At 31.1% G+C, this 19,099-nt stretch overlaps 1 protein-coding gene across 1 annotated transcript in view; it reads left to right on the forward strand.

Annotated features, from left to right (window-relative positions):
• Positions 1-19,099, forward strand: part of LOC108550230 (dynein beta chain, ciliary) — a 194,535-nt gene that overhangs the window by 54,924 nt on the left and 120,512 nt on the right. Inside the window, 5 exon segments of the mRNA XM_017903927.1 lie at positions 12,975-13,093; positions 13,411-13,728; positions 13,874-13,949; positions 16,488-16,661; positions 18,444-18,519. Of these exon segments, the coding sequence (XP_017759416.1) occupies positions 12,975-13,093; positions 13,411-13,728; positions 13,874-13,949; positions 16,488-16,661; positions 18,444-18,519 (763 nt within the window).

Below are 19,099 nucleotides of genomic sequence, written 5' to 3' on the forward strand. Positions count from 1 at the left end.
CATTATCTGCGAATATTCGATATCGCGAATGTGAATTTCTCTATGAAGTGCACAGAGAGCTATTGGTTGAGAAATTAATTATTAGTTCAAGTTCAAAGACCAACTTATTAGAATTTAATTAGAATTGATGTATGAATATGAAATGACATATGCATAAATAACATAAATACTTGAATTAACGTATTTAATTAGAAATTAGAGAAATTATTCCAAGTTCGACAATAAAATTATTACTAATATCGATAAAAGTAAATGTTCTTTGCTGCAATGAATATTCAGTATACTTTCGTTGCAATACCAAACTCGCATCTGTGGGTCATAGATCAATCTCTTTAAATATTATACGACATGCATATTTATTCGTTACCATGATTTCGCAATTATTTACGACCAATGAATAGGCAAATCTTTAAGTGAATCCACAAACAGAAATTTAGGTCAGGTGATTATGATAATCTTGAATTAACGTATTTTTAAACTAATTCGTCTATTCATATTCAGTATGTTGGAATCGAAGCTTGCCAGCAATATTTAATATTCCTAGATAATAAAAGTCGATTCTTCGTTGAAAAAGGTGACTTTAAGGCCTGTGTTAATTAGACATTTTTTACTCTTTTCAGTGATCACTATAAACTCGTAAAGTCTTGAACCCTCTTTTTCAACACTCTGAACAGAAATTATCAATAGGTTTCATATCTTGCACACACTTTGAGACCAATGTTTAAATTTATATATAGCATTTGGATATTTCGCAATACAACCAAGCAGAGGATGGTACTTCATGAAAGAACGAGTAGAAAGGAAAGAATAAATCCTTTTATATGAAATTCCGTTTTCGAGAAAATCGTATTGGAAAATTGATCGAAGATACGTGTACTAGATATAAGCCTTGGATAATTAAATTTTTATTTCTACTCGTGTTTTTACTTATAAATATGCACGATATTATCATCTGTTTGCTGTCAATGTTATTTATACTATGAATATTACATATAAAATGGAATTATTTTTCAGTTTGATATAATCGCGAGATTTACTTCAAGCATTTCAATTTAAAGTACACCTGTCTCTTGTTAATACTTTGACTGCCACGTTGGTCATATATGACCAGCCACAGCTTCTTCTGTGGCGTCACGGTGGTCATTGGTGAACGGAGCACTTGAACTACTCGTAAAACTACTGTTAAGCCTTGGAATGTCGTGCCGGTATTTTGTTCGGCCCTTGATTAGAATAGACCCAGAAGACCGTTAGGATCTTCTGGCAGCCAGATTCTAATTGCTGTTTTAGTTCAAGTTCCGTGTCCTTTCTATCTCCATTTTCAATGCATTTTCAAACAATTCTTTATTTCCCTCGAGTCACCGGACACGAGGCTTTCTTTAGCCATTAATGTTAGAAAGCAGGCAACAGCACTTAGGATTTGGCTGACAATAGGCCTGCAAAGAAAGGGACCAGGCCATGTGCGATGTCGCGACTTTCGGAGCCATAAAGTAACGGGTCCTTCAGGAAGGATCACGAATGTGCGGGTGGCCCACCAGCAACCCCCTTTGAGGGAGAGGCTTCCTCCACCGGCAGACCTGGTCGCGGAAGACGGTCCTCCCTTCTTTGGGGGCATCTGATTCGCGGACCGAGGGCCCACCCTCGGTCCTGTCAACCACCAATGGGAAAACCGATTTCCCTTTGGAAACCATGGGCTCCGAAAGATCGTGCATCGCACAAGTTAGTTAGGTCAGTACCAGTCAGTCAGCAAATAACATTCGAAGAGTTCAGAAGAGTTAACCGGAACTATTACAAAATATACAGTCCACTAAAAGCACAACGTTCTTCAAGAAATTTGGTTCGTCATCAACCGTCGCCAATTGCGGACGACCTATTGACGATATACAACTACTGTTCCCACACGTCGCGAGTGTATCGAAGTTATTTCTTTCTTATGAACGCGTGGGGTGCTCTAGACGTTTTACGGTCTAGAGCTGTTATTGTTGTTCGGTAGCCGAATGTTAATCTGCTGCCACCTTACTCCTTCCTCGGAGTCGCGATTCTAACTGACGGTTTTTATGTGATATTTTATGAGTTCGAACTAGATTCTTTGAAGACTGGACTATGTCTGTTTGGAAGTTTGAATTTGACTGTTTGAACGTTGTGGTTTGATTGACTGATCCTTTTGCGTTAGTCAGTTTCTCGCCTTGGCATGTCGAGGATGCGCGCTGATTGGTTGTTTAGAAAAATGTTAATTTCCCAATCAGCGGCATCCTAAGTGTCGTGATCACCCCTTCCATGCGTCCTTGACGCGCCTTCTCCTGCAGGGCTGGGATGACACTTGAGCAGGCGTGAGGTCATGGGTTTTTCCTAAAGGTTACGGTGTTCGTCCAGGTCCGGTGCGTCGGTAGTTTGTTACCCTTAGCGAGACTTCGGGATGACCCTTCAGAATTACCGAGGTTTATAACACGTCCTTTGGCTATTGAGCGTAGGCGAGATGAAGATTTGAAGAATATTAGTTTCATTGCCCCCCAATATACCGAGAGCCCAACTCTAAAATAGTCTGTCTTTCCGATCGTGTTAGAAACCTTGAAAATACCGACCTTACGGCTTATTTAGCGATGCCAAGGCGGGATACTCCATATGCACCGCGGAACACTACAATTGTAAAAATTGAATGAAAATTGACAGTTATTGCATTTTGAATATAAGGTAATTAGACTCTAATTAGAAGATACTTTGAAATAAAAAGCGCCCCATTGAACAATTAACCCTTTGTACTCGAGAGGTGACTCTCAGTCATATTTAATCAGATTCTAAAGATCGACGTTAATTAATATATCAAATTTAAAATTACCTAACGATGTGTGGAATGTCGAAGAAAAATAATTCTACGTCTTAATTTGCATGATTTCTCATTTATCATTTTAAAAATATCGTCGACTCTATGACAGAAAGTCTTCAAATTACTATTTCTCTGTAACGAGAAAGTCGTCGAGTACAAAGGGTTAAAAATTTTTATTAGAACGTCGATCGAAAAAATATTTAAACTAATCTTTCATCTATCGGGGTACACCCCCGTGGCGTCCTGAGGGATACATGTGATTTCGGCGTGGCAGTCAGAGGGTTAAAGGCGAATATGCTTCTGAACTGGTATCCGATTGCTATAAGTAATATAAAACACGTATTATCTGCTAAATAGTAGAAAAATTCTTGTATATTACAAGCAATAACAATGAAAGTATAAATCATTGTTAAACCAAGGATGTATTTCAAAAACAACAAAAGTGTTGAGGAATTAAAAACGAAAGTTACTTTGGCTTTTGAAGAATTGAAAGTTACAAACATTTATGATGCACTAGAAGCAATGTATAATAATTTTGTTAAATCAATATAATTATGTTCGAAGCGTAATAATAAAAAATTTAGACAAATTGTATATCGACAAACATAATTGTAAAAAGCAAATTTTTTATGTTCATAAATACAAACATGAGTAGAAGTCTGATAATTCGAAATTTTTTACATTTTGCACACGCATATTTCATAAATTTTCAGATTAGACTTTTTCGAAAATGTAGTTCCATATGGAAAAATATTTATTTATTTTATTATTAAAATATTTACTTTCTTCATACGATGTTTAAAATTGCATCAAACACTGTATGTGTTAGTAGCGTCTATATTAATTTTATTATTACAATTTTTAGAATTGACTTTCTCGAAAATAAAGTTCCATATGTAAAATTTTTTATTAATTTTATTATAAAAATATTTACTTTTTTCATATAATGTTTAAAATTGCATTAAACACTGCATGTGTTATTAGCGTCTATATTTATCTTATTATTACAATTTTTATTAAATTTAATTTTATTATTAAAATTTTTATGTAATTTTATTTATTCCTTCACAAAGTAACAATTAATAATGGATCACTCCGTATTTATATCTTCGATACCTAGCGCGAATATCTTACTATTTCTTTTTGCATAATTTTCTTGACTAAATCTTTAATATTTATCGTATTTTGGATTTAATCTTTTATGATTTTAAAATCTTCGACTTATTACCTATTTCAAATCGAATCGATATTTTATAATCTCTAATTACCAATTACGTAATAATTATCTTTTATCACAACAAAATATTATTCGCAGTAGTATCTTTGCTAATAATTCCTAGTACAATTAACGTCGAATGATTCGTGCTATAATATGGAACGTCTCGCGTGGGAATTGGTGAATAAGCACTGTAATGGAGTAAACTATTCTTAATTTGATTCTGAGAAATGTGGGTTAATTGAGGTTTCGGTATAAATACAAGTTTGACCCTCGTCTCATATGGTAAAGGTAATAGTACCACAAATATGCACTCTGTGTAATTAGGCTGCGTTCAACGAGTTGGCTCTCATCACGTCTAGATTCACGCTGAAGCGGACAAACTATATTTGTACTCCAAGAAATCTATTTTATTACAGATTCTGGCAGTTCCTTTACGAGCGTTTTAATGAATTATAGATAAAGAGCTCGGATGTACGTGAATTAGTGTATACCAGCGGTTCTCAACTAGCGTTTTCCGATCGCACCCTTGCTGAAGCAAGTTTCAACTGAATTAAAAAAAAAAAAATAAATACGAATCTTATTTATTTAATCGTTTATGTGATACTTGAGCCTGACGTTTAGTAACTATGTTTTTAACTCATTTGCATCATAAGTGCATGCGGGGTATTTTTCTAGCCATCATCATCGAAGCCCAGATATGCGTGCTAGTAGTTTGTGCATAAGAACAGAACTTCTGTGCATAGCCACAGAACGCATGTACGCTGTTTTGTACGAAAGACTGTGTTTATAGTATAACTCTTATTTTAATACCTTTATTTTCGATATAATTCTAATAAATAAATTTTGTATTACGGCTGCAAACGATTCACGAAGATGGAGCATTTCACTCTTTCGAGCAAAAATTAGCAGAAGAAATAATTGAATAAAATAAACTAAAATTAAAAATATCATCATTGTGTGAAATTATACCACGTTCATCATTACCATTAAAATTTACTGGCCAACATTTTCTAATAACAATTGAGGCAACTTCATCACGGAAAGCTCGTAAACGTTGTGCAGTTTGTTTATCATAAAGAAAGTAGAAAGATTCTTTTTATCAGTGTGATAACTGTGTGTGGCTATATGTATTGACCATTTCAAGTACTATCCTACCGAGTAAAACTATTAAATTTAATTTCTTAAATTATTTTCAATGCATAATTTCATTGGACTAAATAAAGTTATAAATTTCCCTCGAATGCATATTTCAGTTTTATTTCTTTCTTTCGCAGAAATTTCATTTTTATTTTTATTTAAGCAAACTTTATTTTATTAAACCTTTATAAAGCTACAAGACACGAATTATGTTTAATACAATATTAAATAAATCATAAATCATCTGGTTTCGATTAAAATCATTTCTGAATCATTTTTCCCAATTTTTGTACTATTAACAATTTTATTACGATTTTGCTATTTTTTCTATTACTTTTTACTTATTTCAATAAATTAATGAATAATTTTTGTATTAATAATAATTTCGTTACTCTATTTTTGCTATTTTTGCTATTACATTTTACTAATTTTTAATTTGCTATTTTATTTTATTTTATCTGTATTAATCGTATACATTTGCTATTACCTTTTGCTATTCATTTTTTTGCTATTTTATTATTCACTTCTACTACTTTATCATTTGCATAAAAGGTCGTTTGAGTGTTTTCAATTTTGAGAAAAAATTTGTTAATAATCGACTGGATTCTAATGGTCGATAATTGTTCGACGAAAATGATACTGCTTCGCAGAAAGCATAATACTTCTTCTTATTGCAATGTAGCCAGATTTTCGATGAAGAATCTTTGTCTTCCATGTCAATAATTTGTTTTCTCTTCGAAGAAAGTACGTTTCGCGGTCTTTAAGTTGGTTTACCCAATTTGCACCGATTACGAGTTCTAACATATTTCTGTGAGCAATTTGCGACTGCGTTCTTCTTCTTAAAGCTTATTCAAGATCTTTTCTTCGTAAACCATCTTTGCAATTTTCCTTCCAAGGTCTCCAGTATTACTAATTTCCTCTCTTCTTTTTGGAAAAGAAAATTTTTCGAAGAAATCCAATTTTACAATGACTAATTTGTACTGCAAGTTCATATTGATTTACATACTTGTGTATGTCTAAAATATAATCACACGATTCAAGCTTATTTTACGTAAGAGATTGGTTAATTTTTTCCAATTTTTTCAAAAAATGCAATTTTAGTATCAGTAAGGAATATATATCAGGGAAACTTGAAAAGTAACGTTTTTTGCTATTTTTGCGCAAAAAAACGTAAAACTTGATATAGAAATAAATTTACACGAATATAACAAAAAATGTACTGTTTTGTTTAACCACTTGCGGTGGCAAGAAATTCACAGACGCGTGTGCCAGAACCGTCCAGTGTTTCTGTATCAATTGCCTAACGACGTGTATACCACGTCGTTGGTGATTCTGTGACAAAAGTATTACGACGTGCGTGACACGTTTTTCCAGCGTAAGTGGTTAAAGAATTAGAGGTGATTTTTAAATCCTTTTTGATATTAAAATTATGAAATAAAGGAATCTGATATGAAAGACAATCTTTAATATTGTATAATGAAAATTTTATTATATTTCCTACCTTTTCAGAATTACGCTTGGATTCAATTTCGTGAAACACCCTATATATGTACAAACTATAATAGCAATAGTTCTTCGTAATAATTAACATACGTTTTCAAGCTTCTTCAGTCATCTGATAAATTTCTAACAAAAGTTGATCGGTACATGACTAATAACGAATTTTATTAATAAAAGTTGTTAAAAAAATAATTCATTTAATAAGAAGTCAAGGTCACGTTGACTGTTTTAAATATACTTGGGTATGTTTTGATATTTTGACGATGGAATCAATGTCAAAAAAGGTCGTGTAAGAAAGGTTGCAAGAAAATTGATTTGCAACAAAGTATGAAATTTGTGTGAAATTAACGCAAACATTAAAAAGATACTTGTTTTTTAATTTCAGAGGAATTAAGAAAAAAAGTGATTTTACAATTATTGCATTAAGAAACAAACGTTGAAAACATAGTATACTATTCACTAGTATACTATCTAATAATAAGAAAAAAAGGGTTTGAGATATTCTTAGAGGATACGTGCAATTTTTATATTTTCTGTAAATTTGCTGAGTATATGAAACGTGTAAATAAAATCCGACTTGGCTGAATGCGATAACCACTTAAGGAAAGAATTTGGTCTAGCAATTAACAAAAATTGATTGTTTATTACACCTGTCCATTCTTTGGTGTCTGGAGAATATATAATTGCAAGGAAATTTCAAAATTTTAACAATTGTCGAATATAAACTGGAAACAATAAAGTCAAAATATCGTCTGGACGGATTAATTTTCAATCCAAGTGTCCTAATACCATTTTGCAGAGAATAAAGAGAGGCATCTGATGAAGAATATATAGTTAAAAGAAAATTTCAAAATTTTAACAATTGTCGAATATAAACTGGAAACAGTATAGTCAAAATATCGCCTGAGCAAATTAATTTTCAACCCAAGTGCCTTAATATCTTTTTGCAGAGAATAAAAGGAGGCATCTGATGAAGAATATATATTTAAAAGGAAATTTCAAAATTTTAACAATTGTCGAATATAAACTGGAAACAATAAAGTCAAAATATCGTCTGGACGAATTAATTTTCGATCCAAGTGCCTTCATACCTTTTTGCAGAGAGTAAAGAGAGACATCTGATGAAGAATGTACAGTCAAAGGAAATTTCAAAATTTTAACAATTGTCGAATATAAACTGAAAACAGTAAAGTTAAAATATCGTCTGAACGAATTAATTTTCGATCCAAGTGCCTTCATACCTTTTTGCAGAGAGTAAAGAGAGACATCTGATGAAGAATGTACAGTCAAAGGAAATTTCAAAATTTTAACAATTGTCGAATATAAACTGAAAACAGTAAAGTTAAAATATCGTCTGAACGAATTAATTTTCGATCCAAGTGTCTTAATACCTTTCTGCAGAGGATAAAGAGAGGCATCTGACGAAGAATATATAGTTAAAAGGAAATTTCAAAATTTTAACAATTGTCGAATATAAACTGGAAACAGTATAGTCAAAATATCGCCTGAGCAAATTAATTTTCAACCCAAGTATCCTTATACCTTTTTGCAGAGAATAAAGAGAGGCATTTGATGAAGGAAGAAAAAGGCACGGTTTCATATCTTTTTCTAAAAAGATAGGAAAGACCTCGAAATTGTTGAAACGCGTTCACATTTGGAGCAAACATATACGTCAAAACAAGCATCACTCGATATTATTTAAATTTACCTAATTAAATTTACCTATTTCAGTTTTGTGAACCTCCCTGTATATCTATTGGTTTATTCTGTAAGCTTAGTTTATATTGGTATTGTTATTCATATAGCTTTGCTGTCTGACAAAAGAAACGCATTATGGATCCACAAAAAGATGAAATATATATTGAAATAATCTTTACCTCTGTACCGAACAATTTCATACATAGGTATAAAATTTCTACTTATGTAAGGAGTAAAAAATTAACGATGGAATGTCGTGGACGAGACACTTATGGTTATAGGAGAGGAAACGTTGTTCTTTTACTGGATGTTCTAATTTCAAATTTTAAAGATTCAATTTACGTAACACATTGGATTGTAGTTCAGCAATCATCGTATCTGCTTGTGATTATGCAAGTGACTTAAATGAAACATGTTTTCTTTCTGGAATATTAAAAGCTTCGCCTTTTATACAGGGTGTATATAAACTATATAAACTATAGTTAATATTCCTCTGTATTATTGAGGACCGGACATATTATACGAATACATAGGGTGTCCCAGCAATGATAGTACAACCGGGAAGGGGTGATTACACATGCAAAAACGAGTCGAAAAGAAAAGAATAAAATTTTTTGATTCGAAGCTCGTTTTTGAGAAAATTAACTTTGAATATTTACCGGGTTCACGTGCTCTTAACTATGTCTTAACACTTAGCCGATCGCACTCCTCAGAACGAACTATACGGTTTCCACCGCGCTCGGGGAACACAAACTGCATTTTTCGGAAATATCGAATAAGGGGCCTTAAAAATTGGTGAATTTTATTATATGTTGTGCTTTATGGAAGCAGTTCGTCAGTAATTGCGAATAACTCCAAATGGGGGTAGTGCAAGTAATAACCGAAAACGAGAAACGCGTTGCTAAGGTCAAAATGGAAGATTTCCTCGATCGGTCGGGCACCGACTTACTTTAAAATGGGGAGATCTCCCCGATCGGTCGACTAATTGTAAGTGTTAAATGCAAAGCTGGCGCGAGGCATGTTCAGCGCGTTCTTCGGAACCCGGCCCCGCGTTTTAACCCTTTCGGTACTACTGCCGCCCATTGGCGGCGGCCATAAAACGTTCTCTGAGTACTACCATCGCCTATTGGCGGCGGCCATAAAACGTTCTCTGAGTACTACCGTCGCCTATTGGCGGCATCCACGGAACGTCACCGATGACTGTCGCGATCCGAATGAAAAGTTTAGTGTCAATCACGCTCGAAATTTCTATGAACACCGCAGAAACACGTTTTCGTGGCTTCCAGTGCAACCACTCTTGTGGAAAACTTCCTCGTGCCACGAATGTATAACCGCGGTCAGCTCCTCCGTACCGAAATGGTTAAAAGGCCCCGTGGTGTACAAAAACCCATCAGACATTTTGCAGGACCCCCTGTATAGTAGGTTGAATGTTCGGGTGTGTGTAGAAAATACAATCGCATAATCCATTAATCGATTATGGATTAATTGGACATGGCACAGCTTGCTGTACACTGACACGAGTGCAAAATTTTCTCTGCTATCTTTGCACTGAAATATTTCGTTGCAGCGTATTCTAAACGTTGACATTAAACGTTAACATCAAAGGTTGATACGACTGCTACACGGGTGAGGAAGATATAAGGTGTTAAGGAAATCACCTAATTAGAAAACACCGATTTTAATTAACTTTTTAGAGAATGATGATACCATACCATTTACCGATAGCATATCGGATTTAAACGTGTATTCTGGCTTCGCAAAATTGTTGAACCAGGCCCCGCGGAAAGTCACACCGGCACTGCTTAGATGGATAGACCATCAATATATCAATATTGGCGGTACAACCAAGAAGAGGCCGGTCCTTCATGAAAAAATAAATCGAAAATAAAGAATAAAATTTTTTCATTTGAAGCTTCTTTTTTGAGAAAATTGAATTTGAATATTCATCGAGTTCGCATGCACTTAACCATGTCTTGGATGGATAGACCATCGATACATCAGCATCGGTGGTACAACCGAAGAGGGGGTGATTCTATGGGGTGGTTTATCCGGGTGGCACATTTGTACAACTTCAAAAGTCTGCTTTGTATGAACAAGTATTTTATGCTTGATAAAATGTCATTTGACTACATTAGATCTTTCATAAACTATGAAAGACATTTGTCAATTGTGTATTATCTAGAGGATAGATTATCGTGGTCTTAATTATCGGGATCTCGATTTTCCGTAATTTCAATAGAAAATATAGTTAATAAATATAGTTAATGATATATAGAATATGTATTATATATTATAAACTATGGTAAATAATATACTATTGATAAACTAAATAGTGATTTCGATTATCTATAGGTTAAATTCAACCCTCAATCATTGGGGGTCTCGATTATTCGTAGTATCGATAAACATGATCTCGATTATCAGCGGTCTCGATTATTCGTAGTATCGATAAACATGGTCTCGATTATCAGAGGGCTCGTCTATTTGCAGTTTCCTGTTTACCAATTAGATTCCTGTTTGTACATGCTTAAAATTTTACCAATTAGATTCCTGTTTGTACATGCTTACGATTCTCTCCTGTTTCTATAAAATCTCTTCTGCAATTATTTATCGTGTTAATAATGGTGAAAAATTAATCACGAATTGGTAAAACAATTACAAATGTAAAACTGATATTAACAAACTAATAAATTGATATTCATAAAATGAAATGTTTATACAGCTATAGAAAATATATTTTTTATATTACAATTTTTATATATAAGATTTTTCTTTTTTTTTAGGAATGATAATATGTTACAATTTTTTCTAGTTATACCTAAGTAACTTGTTATTAACATTATCATATAATTAATATTTACTTGTCAATAATGTTAATAATAAATGATAATGGTCGAGTGTAATCAGGAAAAATTTTTCCGTCCATGTTGCTTAACAGGAACCAAACAAATTCATCGTCATCGATAATGTTTTCGAACAACCATAATAAAATAGCATTTATTAATAAAGATTACTGATGACCGAAATAAAAGCATGTCATTTATATTAGTCATCGTAATCAAAATTAAATTTTTATCTTCGATAATGGTTAGTATAGTCAAAACAAATTTTAATTAAAATAATTTAATTAAAGGTATTAATTCTTATATGTAACTTTCAACACATATTTCATAACAGTTTTCTTGCTTAAGTATAAAAATACAATATTAACATTTTTCTAAAAAGTGAACGTTGTACCACGAATTCTCTTTTGAAAGTAAGAAACTGTATTTGCAATTTAAAATGTTGAAGTTCAAGGTCAAATGGATACAGTAACTTGTAGCTGATTGAATATTAATACCTGCCATAAATTTTAAAGAAAGATGTTGGAAAGCCAATAATAAAAAAATCTTTAATATTACTAGCAATAAGTCTCTAGATTTTTACAATATGTTTTTATTTATTTACCTAAATCTTACCTCTGGTATTTTAATTAAAAAATTAAATCGTAGCTTTAATTTTCAATTTTCTATATTTTTTACTTTTTAAATTATTTCTTAATTATTTAATTTTTAATTCCAAAATTGGAGTCAGTTAAAAAATTTAATTAGATTGGAGGTATGTTATTTGTTCCAAATAATTCTTATTCAACATTGTATCGAGATAAGAATTGAAAATTATAGAAATAATCGAAGAACGTGATATAAGTACGATTACAATATTATAATTGATTAAGAGATGCCTATTAATCGAGATATGTAATATTAAAATGAAAGAAATTCAGTGTGAAAAATGGTTGGATATATACAAATTATTCGAGAAAGTGTAGACAGGAGTAAAATTACAAGTGATAAATCGCGAAGTCAGACGACACGTGTAACCAATGCGGAAATACGTTAAAGAATACAAGCAATTATACAACAGAGAGTAATAACAACTTTGTTCCTTCAAAATATCATCGCTATTTTTAGAATACGGAGAAGGTATTGTTTACGAAACTTACAGAGAATCAAGGGAATCGTAGTATTTTGATAAATATTTACATTGATAATATACTATTACAAAATAAATTTGTTATATATTTCCTATTGAACTATACATTTTTTAATAATATACCATAAATTTAGTATATACAATTTTTAATAATATATTATAAATTTTGTATACATTTTTTAATAGTACACTAAACATTTCTTATTCATTTTTAAGTATACTATATATTTTTTAATAAAATACTATAAATTTTTCTTTTCAGCAGAATTAAGTGTTTAAACCATTTTTATAGTTTAAATGTATTTAAAATCATTAGCAACATAAATTATAGAATAATGATAATTATTAAACAATATATTATACATTTTGTATACATTTCTTAATACTACGCTATATATTTTATATAGATTTTTATCTTTTGTAGTGCCAAGTGTTTAAATCATTTTTATAACTTCGTTAGCTTCATAAATTATCGAATAATTAGGAATTATAGGTTGTGAAATGTTACGATAATATATTTCATATTTATAAAAAGTATGATTGTTAAATAATATTTTATAAATGTGAAATAAAGAGATAATATATTTTATAATCTGATTTGTTTCCTAAATAAAGAGTATATTTTAGGTATAATAGAATAAGAAGCGAAAGTGCTCCAGTAGAATTCAAATTAGTCGAAGAAGAAGTGGAAAATATCGACGACTTAATTGACTATGGCCAAGAAAATTATGACTGGAATTCAGGAGGTACAAAATCATTAATATCTCTATAATGAATCTTTTAATTATTTTTATACCTTCTTATTTACCAACTTCTCACCTGCTTCAATATATTATACTTCAAATTTTAGATATACTATTATTCACCACTTTTTATCAAATTTGTTTTCAAACACTTTCATCGCGTTAATATAAAAATTTACTTATTTATTATACGATTTAATTACCCAATAATTGTTACTTAATTTTCAATTAATTTAAAAATATTTACCGATAGTTAGCTTTTAAATAAGAAATAAAAGTGTCAGTCGACTTCTTTCGTTTATTCAAATAAATTTACTCAGAGGTTCCGGAATACATCGATAATCTGCTGAAAGTTACTTGGAAATTGCACGCCAGGGTGTTTCGTGCTCAGAACAACCTGAAAAATATTATGGACAAGATGTACAGCTGGGCGATGCTGCCAGTTATTTATCGCAAGGAGGCGAGAGACGAATTTCTGTTGGCACTCTCAGACAAAGACGACAGATTCGCGGAAAGATTCGCCGAGATCCAGGCGACAGCTGAATTACTCGAACAAGTGTTAAAGGAAAATTACAAACTGTTTTTCGACTTGCTTCCGGAAACCGCTTATGACAAAGATGATTTGGAATTAACTAGCGGTAGCCGTCCAATAATTCTTATATTTAATATTTTATTATTTTCCCAAGTTATCCAGACACTTTTGTACTTCACTTGGAAGAACATGCCGAGGAAACGTCTGATGAATCTTTTAAACGTGTTACTCACTCGACGAAATTATTGCAGTTTATGAGGAAAAACAGGAAGTGGAGGAAGAGGAGGTAGCAACTCCTGAAGAAGGAGCTGAGGCTGAGGCTGCGAGGTGAGATGAAAGTAACTGCGTGTCGTTCTTCGTTATGTGATTTTTAGTGTATTTTTTGTAACATACGAGAGTTAACAAAGATTGGTTTGGTTATAGTTTATTATTCCTTATCTGACGCTTATGTTCCACCTTTTGTGAAAGACAGTTATTGCACTTTCCATAAGAAAAATGAATAAAAATTAGTCTTTATTTATTAGAAATATTTTTATATCGGTAATAATATACTATAGTAATGTAGGATGGCGAAACTGGTCTTGAGACACCGAAAATTCACGAAAGAACAAGAACACAATAACACAAACTCAAAACTCGTAAACTGATTTAACTCAGGGAAAGAACACCAAGATAACGAAAACACGCAAAGACGCACTCTTTTAAAACTCTCTTTCCAACACCAAGCGACTCACGCTTGTGCTGGTCACAACCGATTTCAAAGGACTCTGTTTTGGTTGTCAAGGACCACGCTTTTATGCTTTCCTTAACCTACGCTTCACCTCCCCGTAGAGGAGTCACGCAACTTAATTTTGTTATATAGAATAACTTTTCGATTTGCTTCTAGAAGATATCGATCGGTTTACAATTTGTTTTTGTTGGCAATAGCCGATTCGCGATTTCTTTTGGTATCCTACAGTAATAACTTAGTAATATGTAGTGATCAATTATTATAACATATGGTTATATAAGATCAGTAACCGTTTGAGTCCCAGAGGCTTTTAAAAGGACGGTCGAAAAACCCTGAACACTGCGATAGCGCTTGTCTTCATCGAGTTTGAAGCCCAAACGGCGCTATAGTGCTTGTTTAATTTTATGTCGAAAAATCCCAATCGGCGCGATAGCGCTTGTTGATGGATAGCATCTGGGATTTTTCGACACAAAATCTGAAGAACGCGATCGCGCTGCTTGGGACACAAACGGTTAATAAATGCATGACTTATATCTCAAGAGGTGAATCAACGTTATAAATACTAAAATATGAAACATGCACATTTCCATTAATTGATGTTAGTTAGTATTTGAATTTAATTACACGTTTTAAAATAAATAATAAAGGTTATATTAATATATGATGTTTGAGGTGATTAATCTTTATAATGTCGAATGAGATACAGGTGTATTCTAAATATAATAACAGTAAACACTAAGTTGACATTTCGAATTATTTTTACGTTTAATTTATTTATACGTGCGTTCAGTAACAATCAGGTCAAAAATTGTTTTCTGGTACAATTGTGAAGTTCATCCGGAATTCAATATGAGATTTTCGGTATTATGAAGATTAAAGCAAGTATATTCCTGATCTCAACCCATTACATTTTTATTTTTGAGATCATAGATTAAATTTATTCTGTATTCAACGTAGGTGAACCATTTAATTTACGAGAAAAAATATAATCTAGATTTGAGACTGTTCGATGAATATTTAATAATTTCAAACAAGTGTGGAACTCATTGTTAAGCTGTGTAATAATGTGTGTTGAGATACAGGGTGGATATTTAAAAATTTTTTAAAATTTTTATACTATCAAATAGGTACACTCCTGTGTGTAGGACGATCTAAAAATGTACATAAATTTGATATAATAGATTTATTCTCTTATTTACTTTACTTATGTTATTTAAGTCGAGATTTTGACTATAATATTATGAAGGTTAACCATTCACAACTCTAAAATTATTGTAAAATAGATAAAATATATAAGGTGTCCCAGCATCGGTGGTATAACTGAGGAAGGGATGATTCTATATTAAAAGAAAAAATCGAAAATAAAGAATAAAATTTTTTGATTCGAAGCTTCGTTGTCAAGAAGATCGACTTTGATTATTCACCGAGTACGCTGGTATATTGATGGTCCATTCGCCTTATCCAAAGTTAACCCTTTGCACTCGAGAGGCGCCCTTTAGTCGCCATTTGATAAAATTTCGAATCTTGATATTAATTAATATATCAAATTTAAGATAATGTAACGGTGTGCGAGGTATCGAAATTAAATAATTTTACGTGTTAATTATTATACGATTTCTTATTTACTGTTTAAAAAATATCATCAGCCTTATAGCAGAAAATTTTTCAACTCGTACCCTTCTGTATCCAAAAAATCAGCGAACGCAAAGGGTTAAGTGTGAGCGCACCCGGTGAATGTTCAAGTTTCTTCGTTTCTCTAAAACGAAGCTTCAAAGGAAAAAATTTTATTCTTTATTTTTTATTTATTTTTTCACGTAAAATTACCCTTTCCTCAATCGAACCATCGATAATTTTATTCTTCTTTTTCGATTCGTTTTTGCATGTAGAATTACTCCTTTTCGGATGTACTACCATTGCTGGCACACCCTGTATACGTTCGTATAACACTTTTCACTTATTTTAGAATATAGGTTTACTCTCTGAAGTATGGATGTGTATTTATGAACCACCCTGTATATTACCTTACGCAATTAATTTTTGTTAAATGGGTTGGGAATTAAAATATATAAAAATGAAATGAAGGAAACAGGAGAATAGGAAATATGTAAATGAAATATAATTTTATTTACGTTAAGGTTGGACGAGGAAGTGACTGAAGAACCGGTGGCGCAGGAAGAGCAAGAGCAGGTAGAGGAGGAAGAAGAGGTGGACGAAGAGACGTTGGCAATGAGACAAGAGAAATGGCAGCCTTATCTGTCTTATGTCGACAATTTGATTTCTAAAGGTCTCATTCAAGCAGTTTCCACGAGGTTACTAATAGCTTTACACTGACCAATTAACAATTATTATTCATCATAAACGCTAAAAATTTCTGAGATTTCTAACAGGAAACTTTCTAACATATTATTTATATGTAGCTATTTTCAACATTATTTTTAAAAATGGTTATTTGTTTTTAATATTTTACATATACAATATAGTTTACATGTGCAATGATGATGAAAGCAAGAGATTATTTATGTAAAAATAAATTAAAATGTAGTATACATATATATTCAGGGGGGGGGGGATATTTTGTTCCTGAGGAAATTAATTTTGAATACTCTTTGTGAATGTATGCACTTGCATAATAAAGTAAGTATGGTTATTAGTTATTACTATTGCTACACTATATAAACTATTTCTACTAGTATTATTATACGGTACGAACTATTGCTATTACTATACTATATAAACTATTGCTTTTGTTTCATTATATGAATTATTACTATTACTATATTATGTGAAATGTTAGTATCGTATTGTAATACAAATTGTTGCTACACTGTATTATACTAATTATTGCTATTCCTATCATATTTGTTATTACTATTACTATTACCATTTCTATATTGCGTGAAATGTTACTATCGTATTGTTATATAAATTGTTGTTACACTGTACTATAATAATTATTGCTATTCCTATTATATTTATGCAATGTTAATGTGATTTTTTACGTGGAAAAAATGTAATTTCAGATTACGGAAGTTAGAAAGAGAAAAAATACATTTATCATCTTTATTTTATTTTGTGAATAAAGAATTCGTAAAATTATTCTTGTTGCGTGCAAAATCATACCTGATTATAAATGCATGAATTGTCGTTAATGCAGCCTTTTTTAATTTTTAAATGTATTTTTAATACAGTTTAAATAGTAATTAATTAAGATTTTTAATGTATAAAACGTAAACAATAGTCATCTGAGAAAATCACATAGATACATATTGCAAACTAATATAATATGCATTATAGTACTATTTCTTACAGGAAATTTCAATTGTGTAAATGCATACGTATGCAATCGATTTTCAAAATTCACTTTCTCCAGGATTCATCCAGCAAGTTTCAAAATAACGTGTTAAACATTATTTATACGAATACAAAAGTTAATATGAATTAACAACTAACGAGGGAACCTATGACAAACGAATAAAAAAATTCGAATTTTTAATATATTGTTTAAAGAAATTAATCTTTCTTAAAAATTTCTACATAGGTGCATTTTTCATTTAGAAAGTTTTATTTCATTTAAAAGTTTTGCTCTGGCTTTCTTGGTTCTCCAGATGTTCCAGAAAATATGTTTTGATCGCTCTCTTTGGGGGTTGTTTTCACCCCTTTAATGTAGATAATGGCTGATAAAAATAAAATACGTGTAAAATATTTTTTCGTAAATTATCTCTTACATAAATTTCATCAAATTTTGTATCTACACGTTGGATATGTTCTTTCGTAAGTCTTGAAAATTGCTGTATTTTAATAGGTGCCGTGATTTGTTAATTTCTTAAGATACAAGTATCCAAAACTCTTAATATTCCTTTCTTGAAATGCAAATTGTCATTTTTGGAAATACTGTTTCTGTGTTGTTACTTAACAATCTATACATTTACAAATAAGGAGGAATTTAAATGTCTTTACGAGTTTAAGTACGTTTTAATATTTTATCGTTGTATATTATAATAGAAAAGCAATATTATATGCACAATTTTATGAACATCGTGGAAAATCAAAGTTCAGAAAATGTGTAAAAGGATTTATTACAATTTTTACAGTATTTGTTACATTTTGGACGAAACGGATCCTGAAGGAGACATACACCCCTCGTTTGAAATCCAAATGTGTTTAGAGGTAAATTTTTTGAAAAATATAACTATGTTTCCTTTGGAGATTTATGAGAATTATGAAAATATTCTTCATATGTGAAAATTAAAAATATCGTAGTGGAAAAGTCTTCAATCATGTTAATCATATATAATTTTTATCTTTTAAACAAAATACGAAACATTAATAAACAATTAATAATTATTTAATAGTAATATATGCAATATACACAGAGTGTTCCATAAATTGGATTCAACATTATTTGAACTACTTTCAAGAGTTACCAACTAGCAAAGTGAAAATTAACCAAATTTATTATGAATGAGGAGTCAATACAGTGATAAACTTTAAATGAATAAAAAAAGAAAGAAATAGAATTAATTATAAATATTAAAAATTGTTGCACCTTTAAGTTACATGTTTATATTTTATATTTTTGTAAATCAAGGTAAATTTACAAATTTAGATAATTATTATTAAATTCTTTATTTTGTTTTTACTTTTCCCTCATTCTCTCATTACCATTATAAATATTATATTTTATATTATTATACTTTATGTTGATTATTCTGCAGCATTATATTATATTATATAATATTATATAATA

Source organism: Eufriesea mexicana, unplaced genomic scaffold (genome assembly GCF_001483705.2).
Source record: "Eufriesea mexicana isolate 0111107269 unplaced genomic scaffold, ASM148370v2 scaffold2566, whole genome shotgun sequence".
NCBI lineage: Eukaryota > Metazoa > Arthropoda > Insecta > Hymenoptera > Apidae > Eufriesea > Eufriesea mexicana.